The sequence below is a fragment of the Chelonia mydas genome, chromosome 20 (genome assembly GCF_015237465.2).
Source record: "Chelonia mydas isolate rCheMyd1 chromosome 20, rCheMyd1.pri.v2, whole genome shotgun sequence".
NCBI classification, from domain to species: domain Eukaryota; kingdom Metazoa; phylum Chordata; order Testudines; family Cheloniidae; genus Chelonia; species Chelonia mydas.
Genome location: NC_051260.2, coordinates 12,686,816 through 12,697,649, shown reverse-complemented (window position 1 = coordinate 12,697,649; position 10,834 = coordinate 12,686,816). Strand labels below are relative to the sequence as shown.

At 50.0% G+C, this 10,834-nt stretch overlaps 1 protein-coding gene across 1 annotated transcript in view; it reads left to right on the top strand.

Moving 5' to 3' along the window:
* Positions 1-925: 925 nt before the first annotated feature.
* Positions 926-10,834, top strand: part of LOC122463417 (adhesion G protein-coupled receptor E3-like) — a 12,674-nt gene continuing 2,765 nt past the window's right edge. The window contains exons 1-4 of the mRNA XM_043533207.1: positions 926-2,137; positions 4,107-4,183; positions 9,731-9,820; positions 10,356-10,539. Of these exons, the coding sequence (XP_043389142.1) occupies positions 9,758-9,820; positions 10,356-10,539 (247 nt within the window). The 5' untranslated portion in view covers positions 926-2,137; positions 4,107-4,183; positions 9,731-9,757. The remainder of the gene's footprint in view (positions 2,138-4,106; positions 4,184-9,730; positions 9,821-10,355; positions 10,540-10,834) is intronic.

Genomic DNA, 10,834 nt, shown 5'->3' with positions numbered 1-10,834 from the left:
CTGTTTCTTATGTGTGTTTAATGAAAGGTTCTCTCTCTCTCTCTTTCTGTATATATATCTTTAACGGTCGTGGTCACAACAGGAGATGGTGCCAGCGATAACTTGACACAAGACCCAAACCACATTTATGGGTTTAATGTTGTAACAGTACAAAAGGGTTTTATTATCATCTGAGCCAAATAGGCCGAAGGCACCTACCCTTCTCAACACAACAGACTACAGTTCTATAGGTTTTAACGCTTAGAGCACAAGAGACTGAGATTAGGAAACCTGGGTTCTATTCTTAGTTCTACTGCTGATTTGTGGGGTTAGTTTGAGCAAGCTCCTAATCCTCTCTGTCCCTTAGTTTTCCGCTCAGGGCAATGGGGACAGTAATATTGACCCATCTCCTGGTGGGACTGAGAATTATTGAATGTCTGTCTGTAAAGTGTTTGGAGCTTAGACAGGAGGTGCTAGGGAAGGGGAAACAATTATTCTTAGAGCTGAGTCCAAATCATTAAGTGTGCATCTGGATCTGACATTTTTCTGTGTTTCCATGAGTGTTTGGATCCAGGATTCTGGTTCTCAACAATTATAGAGATCAGGGACAATCATGGAGTTCTGGTCCAGATTGGAACATTCCCCGAAGTCATGTTTGGTTCCAAAGTCTTTGTTGGGTTCTAAGCTGTCTAAGTTGTCCTTGTTCATTATTTAAAATAATGTGTACTATTAATAAAAATTATTTTCATTTAGATTAAAAATATAATGGGAAAAATTTCTAGATGCATTAAGATTTTCAAGCTCCGTTTCTTTTTACTGGGTCTTAATTTTTGGCCTGAACAAAGTTGATCCAGTCCCTTTTACTCTATCCACCTCTTGACAGTGTCTCTCTCTACCTCCAGTGTTTTATTGCTATTTTTCCTTGCAGGCACATGTCAGACTGGGACTCTGGGAAAAGAATTCATCACCTCCTACATGGAGGACTGTGGGAACTCGAGTCAATTTGAAGTGCAAATTACTGGCTACTTTGCCTTCACTTCAGTGTCTGTTTCCATCCCCAATTACCTGTTTCACGGGGCAAGGTTTGAGAATAAGACTATGGTAAATCAGGGAGAGATAGTGCGGGTCAGTCTACCAGAGTCAGTGGGAGTTAAGGGCAGTGACGTGGTCTCCAAGGTGGTCCTAGTCAAGGCTGACAAAGATATCTCGGTAGTGTCTGTCAGCAACAAACATGTGAGCCCTGAGACCACTGTGCTGTATCCTGTCTCCAGCTTGGGAAATGAACACTATGTAGTGACTCCCTCTATGGAACCCTTGGATAGTTACCCAGAGTTCTCTGTTATAATGTACCAAGAGCTCAACTCCGTGGAGGTCCATGTGAAAGGCAAGTTACATGACCTAACACAGGTCCACTCCACTGGCAGCAAACTGAATTTTAAGCTCTTCAGTTTCGAAGGCATCCAGTTACAAGGCATAGAAGATCTGTCTGGCACCAGGATTGTCTCAGAAAAGCCAGTGGCCGTCTTGGTTGGCCAGGTGTGTTTTTGTAATAGCACAAAATGCAACCACGTCTTTGAGCAGCTCCTACCAGTCTGCAGCTGGGGTACAACATACATCATTCCTCCCTTACCCTGGCAGAAAGTAAATGACATAGTCTATATCACTGCTTCCCAGAGCACGGCTGTGTTGTATCAACGAGGGAAACAGCAAGAGAATGTTACTCTAACAGGAGGCAATGTACTCCAACTTCCTGTCAAGCCCTCAATCCCAGTCTACATCTCTGCTAATGTGAGCATCCAGGTGATGTTCTACGGCCTGGGCGCAGCTATCCCTAATTCCTCCCACGCCTTCCTGATGAATGTTCCAGATGTTGCCAGTTACTGCCTGATGTATTCTATAAATGAGCAGGAGGGCTTCAAGAACTTTGCCTTGATGGTGGCCAATACATTGGAGACTTGCGCCATCATCTTAGACAATCAGCCTCTAAGGGATATGGAGTGGAAGCCAGTCCCTGGCACTGAGTTCGTTTGGGGCATGCATACGCTTGGACGTGCCATGAGATCCCATGCTGTGGAACATGCCAGCTCTCCATTCGCACTCCTGAGTGTTGGCACTGCTGCCATGGACAGCTATGGGATTCCGGGTTCCTGCAGGAAGAGTGAGTAGCCTGGGTTTTAAATCTATTTTACCACAGTTTCTGTGCATGCTGCAAAGAAAACAGTGTCACAACCGGGGAGGCTACCATGGGCCTGGTGTAAAGTCTGTTGATTTTGATGGGGCTCCATTGAGTTACACCAGCTGAGAATTTGGCCCAGCCTGCCATCCTAGGCCACCACTAGCCACAGTTACTCAGGCTATGTCCATACTACAGAAGCTACAGTCCTGCAGCTGTGCCTCTGTAGCACTGTCGTGTAGACACTTGGTACAGCGATGGAAGGGGTTTTTCTGTCGCTGTAGTTAATCCACCCCGCCGAGAGGTGGTATCTGGGTTGACAGAAGAATTCTTTTGTCAACCTAGTGGTGTCGACACTGGGCTTTGGACGCCTTAACTACGTCTCTCAGGGGTGTGAGACACTGCTGAGTGACATAGCTAGATCTACCTAAGTTTTAGGCGTAGTCCAGGCCTAAGATTGTACCTGTGTTGCTAGCTGCACTCAACTAGTTTCCGCCCAGCTCATGCAGTTAGGCAGCTTCTCGCCAGCTGGTCTGAATTGGTTTAAGAACCGTTGCACTTTTCCTCCCACACTTGGTTGTGATGCCCTCTGGGTACCCAAGGGAATTTTGTCCCTGATTCTTACTTATGCCACTCCTGTGCTTGCACCAGGGAACAGAAATGGTGGAGGAACAGGTCGCTTTGAGCCACCTTTGTGCTCTGTGCATTCTGGGACCATGCAGGGTTGCTGTAATTTACCCTCTGCTTCCCATGGCCCCTGAGAACCAGAAAGTAGCTGTAGCATGGTACCTTCTGACCACATCCTTGATCTGCCTTGCAGAGGAAGCCAAGATCATGTAAAGGCCCTTATACCAGGTCCACACTCGCTGTGAAGGGTCCCTCCACAGGGAACATTCTTAGGAGCCTTTTCCAGCCACTTGAATTGCCTTTTCCAGGCCAGAGCAACGTAAGGCTTTTAGTGTAACTGAGGCCTGCTCAACACCTAAAACTTCAGTCAATCATAAGGCAGCCTAAGCCTCAGGGTAGGCAACACAAGGTCAACAGAAGACTTCTTCTCTTGTCCTAGCTACCACCTCTGAGAGGCAGATTTACTACAGCAATGGAAGAACCCTTCCATCACCATCGTCAGTGTCTACACTACAGTAACACAGCTGCAGCTGCAGCACTTTAGTGTTCCTAGTGTAGACATATCTTGATGAGACTCAGGCCTTTTAGAAGTACAAGAGCAGGGTTAGAACAGTTCTTGGGAAGGGAAACTTCTTGAGTATTGATGTAACAACTGTCATCATGGTAATCCCCAAGGATCAAACCCAGGACCTTGTAACTCCATGACCCACTCCTGGTTGAGCTAAGGGACGAACTCCCATAGCTAGGAGCTGTAGCAGAACCAGACCCTTGGTAGAGCAGCCCCAGAGGACACATAAGACACACTGATCAATGAGACACACAGATAAAGCTTAAGTGAGTATTAACCAGGTGATGTGTGGACACACACCGGGCTTTTAGGGCTGAATGTATTGCTAACTGATTATAGACTCAGTTGAAAGTTGTCAGACAGGGCTTAAGAGATCAATGGAGTTAAAGGGAGAAAACACCTGCTGGGTTTCAGGAGATCATCAACTTTGTATTCTGGAAGGAAGAAAGGATGGCCCTTGTGGCTAATATGCTAGGCTAGGACTCAAGTGATCAAGCTTCCATTTCCAGCTCTGTCATAGAGTCCGTGTGAGTGTGGTCTTAGGTGTGTCACTTACGCCAAGATTTTCAAAATCGCCTTGTGATTTTGGTTGCTTAACCCGAGACCTTAAAGGGGCCTGATTTTCAGAGGGTGAGTGCTCAGCACGTTTGAAAGTCAGGGCCCATTTAAGATGTCTCAAATCACGAGACACTTTTGAAAACCTTAGCCCTGCAGATGTTGACTCGATGTAATTGTCCGTGCCTCTCTTTCTGTTGCTAGATGTTACCTTTAAATGTCAGACTGAGACTCAACAGATAAAAGAGCAGTTGAAGATGTGCAAAGATGTCTTTCAGTAGGTACGTGTAAGGGGTTTATTTGGGCTTTGAGGGTTTTCACAAAGAGTACACAGAAAACTTTGAGCCGAGGATTCTCTGCTTATCCAAGGTTTACCATTGACTTAAGTGGGAGCAGAATCAGTCCAACACAAAGTGCTTTTGAAAACTCAACCTTCAATACTATGTGAAATATCAGCATGTCTGTGTGTAGGATTCATACAAGGTTCATGCGCTTGGCAACATTCAGGGCACACCCAGAGTGTTGTGCTGGAGCTGTGCACACACAGCTCCTCTCAAGGGCATGAACCTTGGAATCTCGCCCAGATGACATGAACCGTGGGAAGCCTCCCAGGACTGGGCTCAAGGCCCGAGAGCAAGGAATGCAGTAGATAGAAATTGGTAAATAAGAATGTTAAACAAAGCCAGTGTATTCCTTTTATCTGTTTGAGAATGTAATGCGCGGGGGGAGAGAAAGAATAAAGGGGGAAGGTGGAAAGCTGACAGGTAGAAGTCGGTTAGCAGACCAGCCTGTTTGCTTGCTAAAAGCTGTGTTCCGTCTTATCATTGAACCGCCACAACTGGCGCCCAACGTGGGGCCCTCAGCACTCACCTCGCCCGGCAAGTGTTTCAGACGCGTCACTCATCCGCTTCGCAGATCCCGGTGAGTATTTTTCATTGTGGTAAGTATGGGAAGCTCCCTCTCTGCTTTGCAAGTGCAACACCGTAATGAGCTACAGTATTTGCTGCGTAAGGCTCAGCATGACTGCCCCACTCAAGAACTCACTCTCCTGCTTCAGGAGGTGAGTGCCCAGTGCCCGTGGTACCTGAAGCCGGAACCCTTAAGCTAGCGGACTGGGAGCGGATGGGCTAGATATTGCACAAAGAGCCTCGGGCGCACGTGCAGGCTTTACATGCCTGGCACCTCTGCCGCGACGCGATACAGCGTGTCGCCTCGGACAGGCCCTCCCTCACAAGGCTGGTGCTCTCGCCACTCCCGTCTGCTCCTGCAGCCATCCCCCCTCCTAGCGATGCGACACAGTGTGTCGCCTCGGAAAGACCCTCTCCCGCACCAACAGAGGGCCTGCCGATCCCGCCACCCCCGTCCGCTCCTGCAGCCATCCCTCCCCCTGCTTTGCCCCCAGTGCCTTTATTACCACCGTCTCCCTGGCCTTCCCCACCGGAGCCGGTGTGTGATTACCATCCCCCCGTGGGGCCCCATGCTCCGGGGCCCCCCGGGGGGTCGTCCGCGTCTGCTCAGGGGCTTTCGCTGGTGCAACAAATGGTTCACGCAGCGAAGACTCGCTCAGATATTACAGCAGAGGAGCTGGCTGATCTGGTCTCAGTTTGTCCGGTGACCTGGCAGGATGATGGCCAGGGCAACCAGGTTGCAAACTGGGTCAGTTTGCCTTACTCGGTGATCAGAGAGGTAAAGAAAGCGATTTGCGAGTTCGGCCTCACTAGCACGTATGTACGTGGTCTCATTGAAGGGCTAGGTACTGTGTACACCCTGATCCCTGAAGATTGGAAGGCGCTGTTGCGCATGATGCTGACACCCAGTCAGTATGTTATTTGGCTTAGTGAGTATCGGCAGATGGTGGAACGCCAAGCCCAGGTATATAGAGAGCAAGGTATCATTTATGAGCAATTGGCAGGGGAGGGCCAGTTTGCTACCGTTCAGCTGCAGTCTCAACTCCCTCAGGCCGTCTTCCCCATTATTTCCACCTGCACCCAGCATGCTTTCCGGAAGGTCCCGGATTCAGGCAAGCCTACCAAAAGCTTTGCCAGTATCCGTCAGGGTGCATCAGAGTCCTTAATGGATTTTACCAACAGATTGCAGGAGGCTATCCTCCGACAGGTGGATAACCCTGCGGCAGCTCAGGAGATCCTGTTAAAAATGGCGGTTGAAAATGCGAACAAGGATTGCCGCCGTTGTCTCCAGGCTGCACAAGCCTCTGGAATTCTAGAGCTGTCGGACATGCTGCTGGCGTGCCAAAACATCGGAACCCAAGCACATAAAGCTGGGGTTATGGCCGCCGCCCTGCGGAAAAGCGGGAAGGAGGGGAAGCGTTGTTACCGCTGTGGTAAGGAGCGTCACTTTCAGCGGGAGTGCCGCTCATCGACGGCGCCCGCCCGCCCCTCAAAGAAGTGCCCCAAGTGTCGGAAGGGCTATCACTGGGCTAATCAGTGTCGTAGCGGGTCGGGAAACTGCACGACGGGTCCCCCTCGAACCCAGGGCCAAATGGGGGTGTTTCCCACTCAGACAACTGTTCCTCTGCCTTAAAATCCATAGATTCCATGAGGGCGGCGACTGCCAGAAGTGCAGGGCTTGATTTGATTATGCAGGAGGATGCTGATTTTCAGTTGCCAGGGGAGGTCTGCGCCATACCTAAACAGGTGACGGGACCTCTCCCTGACGGATTTGTGGGTCTGGTTCTCCCTCGCTCACACACTGGGAAAGAGGGTTTTTTTGTCATCCCAGGGGTCATTGACGCCGATTACACCGGCGTTATTAAGGTTCAGGTGTGGACCCATCTTCCGCAGTCGCTCCCGCGTGGACGATCAATTGCACAATTGATTTTAGTCCCCTATCAGGTGCCAGCCGCAGAGGATCGCGCCCGGGGCGGAGGCGGCTTTGGATCAACGCTGTCTCACTTGCCGTCTCACAACACGTCCTCTCCACTTGTTGCTCTGACAATGTCGGTCCGCCCCTCGAAACCTCAGTTAACACTTCTCTTAAATAATGTTCCCTTTACAGGGCTGGTGGACACTGGAGCTGACGTTACGGTGATTCGTGATCCGGAGTGGCCGGTCGGTTGGCCAACAGTTCCTTCTAAAGAGTTGTGGGGGATCGGGGGTAGCAAACCCGGGCGCCAAAGTTTGTCTTGGGTCACGGTCTCTAAACCAGGAGGCCGTGCCCTTGCTACGATCCGCCCTTTTGTGCTCCCTGTCCACCTCAATATTTGGGGCTGTGATTTACTTACAAAGCTGGACACCACCCTCGATATTAATATATAATGGCCCAAAATCCTCCCTCACCCACCTTGCCATCCGCATTACCATTGGTATGGCAATCCTTAGAGCCCGTATGGATTGACCAGTGGCCCCTCCCTCTAGAAAAGCTGAAAGCGCTTCATTCATTTGTACAACAATATTTGCATGCACAGCGCTTGGAGAGCTTTACTAGTCCTCAGAACTAGCTGCTGTTATTTTGGCCTTTCAACTTTTTGCTGATTGTCCCTTCAATTTGATTGTGGAGACACATTATGTTTATCAGGTAATTGATTATTTACCCCTTGCCCTCATTACCCCTCAGGTCGATGCGGACCTCCTTCGCCTGTTTTTGTCCTTACAGTATCTCATCACCACTTGTAATTTCCCTTATTTTGTTGCTCATATTCGCAGTCATACCCCTCTGCCTGGGCTACTCACTGAGGGCAAGGCGCGCGCCGATCGCGTTACGTGGTCAGGTAAATTCCCTTTTTTCTGACCCCATTGAAAGCCATTCCTTTTTTCATCAGTCTGCCTCTGTCTTGGCCCGACAATTTTACATTCCTGGTGATCATGCACGTTCTATTGTTTGTTCCTGCCCCCACTGTGCCGCTGCTGCCTCTACCTTTTCTTATGCCGTTAACCCCAGAGGTACCGCAGCGAATCAGCTGTGGCAAATGGATGTCACTCACGTGCCACAATTCCGCCCCTATTCATTTTTACATGTCTCCGTTGATACCTATTCGGGATTCCTCTGGGCGACCCCACAGCATGGGGAAGCCACTCCCAAAGTTATTCACCATTTGCTAGCCTGTTTTGCTGTTATGGGTCACCCGAGCCAGATAAAAACGGATAATGCCCCAGCCTATTGCTCCACAGCCCTCTCCACCTTTTGTGCCCAATGGGACGTCCGTCTCAAACACGGGGTCCCTTATAATTCCACAGGCCAAGCCATTGTTGAACGTGCAAATTGCACGCTAAAAACCTTGCTCGACAAACAATTAAAACAAGGGGAGCTGCGTCTCCGAACCTTAGGAGACATTCAGCAACAAATGCATATCCTTTTGTTTACTTTAAATAATTTAACGCTGAACGCAGATCAGCAGACCCCCGCGGATCGGCATTTTTACAAATCTGAGGTACTGGAAAGACCGCATGTCTATTACCGTCAGCTGCCCGATCCGCAATGGTTGGGCCCAGTGCCTTTAATTACTTGGGGTCGGGGATATGCTGCTGTGTTTCTCCCTGCAGGACCGTTGTGGGTTCCGGCCCGGTGTGTGCGACTGGCACTGAAACAGCATGGCGTGGCACCAGGGGCTGTCGAACCCCATACCGGAGTTTCAGCTGTCCTTGGAGGAGAACGCGGTGCCTCCCGGGTCGACAACGACGGGACGGAGACGGAGGAGACGTAGCATCCCAAGCCAGCCCGTGACATGGGGAGTAGTAAAAGCATTGGTCGCCGCGGCTCAACGAAGACTGGCAGCAAACCAACAGCCAGAGACTCCTGAGACTTTGTTTGTGGCAATTCTCGCCCAAATTACTGCTAATTCTGTGTTGATTGTATGCCTTTTGTGCCTGCTATTTCCTGGAGGGGTTGACTCGGGAGCGCTTCCTCCGTTACGGGCCCGAATGACATATAACCTATGGGAAAGATTGGCTTCAATAGCAAATGTTACCCACTTTTGTTTATTTGATTTTGTAGCAGCTGAAGAATTGTTAGGTACGTGCCTTATTCCAGTATCTCATCACCCTGAGGAAATTGGGAATGAGATGATGCTTGCTGCTTACTCGAACCTCTCTTCCCAGTACTTTAGCATGGCTAATTGGGGCCCGGCCAATCACACTTTACCTTCTTAAGCTTATTTTTTGCTGTTGCTGTGTGCAATGTATTTCCTTTTTGTTAAGGCTTTGTCGAGACCCGCCCTGGCAGGCTCCACGAGTTATGACCTTGTCTGTCCGGGAGTTAATTGGCTTGCAAAAGCAAATTGATGGCTACCATGAGATGGCCGTGCACAAATAAACAAAAAAGGAGGGGATGTAGGATTCATACAAGGTTCATGCGCTTGGCAACATTCAGGGCACACCTGGAGTGCTGTGCTGGAGCTGTGCACACACAGCTCCTCTCAAGGGCATGAACCTTGGAATCTCGCCCAGATGACATGAACCGTGGGAAGCCTCCCAGGACTGGGCTCAAGGCCCGAGAGCAAGGAATGCGCTAGATAGAAATTGGTAAAAAAGAATGTTAAACAAAGCCAATGTATTCCTTTTATCTGTTGGAGAATGTAATGCGCGGGGGGAGAGAAAGAATAAAGGGGGAAGGTGGAAAGCTGATAGGCAGAAGTCGGTTAGCAGACCAGCCTGTTTGCTTGCTAAAAGCTGTGTTCTGTCTTGTCATTGAACCGCCACATCTGTGGGCTTCAGCACACTTAGCCTTAACGTGTCTTAATCTGTGGGCATAGTAGTGGGACAGCCAGCCAACCATAGGTCAAAGCAAGATCACGATGAGGAACCATTTACCTTAATTTTGGGTGGCCTTTCCATGCTTGTAGAAATAACCCATTTCCTCTGATTCTTCTCCAGCGCAGAACCAGTGAATTTTGCTCCTTCATGAATTCAACCTTAGTGAATTTGGAGACCATGTGTGCAGAGGACAGAGCAGCATTGCTGGAGGTTAGAAGTTCTGCCCCTACGTGTGTGGGCGCTCTATGGCCAAATGCCCTGAGCAATGGTATAGCCCTCTCACTTTGGGTGAAATTGTAGCTGCTCTTCAGAAAAGGGGTGTGTGTGCGCATGTGCATGATCTCTAGCTGAAGTGGCAGGGGATCTGGGTTCTGTCCCCACTGGTCCTAGGAAGATCCAAATTGCTTCCGGGGGCAATACAGAGAGAACCTAGATGTCTGCTGATTGGTTGTAATGTTCTCTGGCACCTACACTGAAGGGACCAGGGATGAGGAGCGAATGACACACGGTGTTAGACGTACCCTGGCTTCAGGTTACTGTGAAGTCCTGAGCAAGCCTCAGTAGCCTCACTGGCTCAGTAAAGGGCTCCCTCTTTGAGAATGCTGCAGTCCCTCTGAGTGGGAAGGTCACTATGAACCCGTATGTCCCTAAGAGGGTCATTGTTTCCCTGGGAGTCTGAAGAAAGTGTCTCATGAACCACTGAAATCCTCCGTCCTTCTCAGGGTGTTTCCTTTCCCAATCCCAGGAAGTTGCTCGCCCCTTTGGTTCCTTCCTGAATAGCTCCATCCTCAGTGCTGGTGGGACTGAGAGGAAGAGGGACATGGCCTCCGCCGTGACCTTCCTCCTGCAGAGTGTGGAATTGGCTGCACTGACAGTTGCTTTGCAGTCTCCGGAGAATAAGACCCAGAACGTGACAACAGAGTTTATGGGTGAGGAGGATGAGAGGCTCCCACATGGCCTCGTGGCAGCTGTGAGATAGGGGGTTATACTCTTTTCAGTGCAGAACACCACTGCAGCCTCACTGCCCCTCACTCAGGGTTTAAAACCCAGCCATGGGCGGCAGGTGAATGAGCCACTGAGAGAGGTTAACCATTGAGAGAAACTAGCCCCAGGCCCCTCTCTCTCTGCCCAAGGCCCATCCCCTCCTCTTCCATCCCCCGTCTTCCACTAGAGCCCAGAGAAACCCGCCTCGCACCCCGCGCTACCCCAGACCCGGAGCGTCAG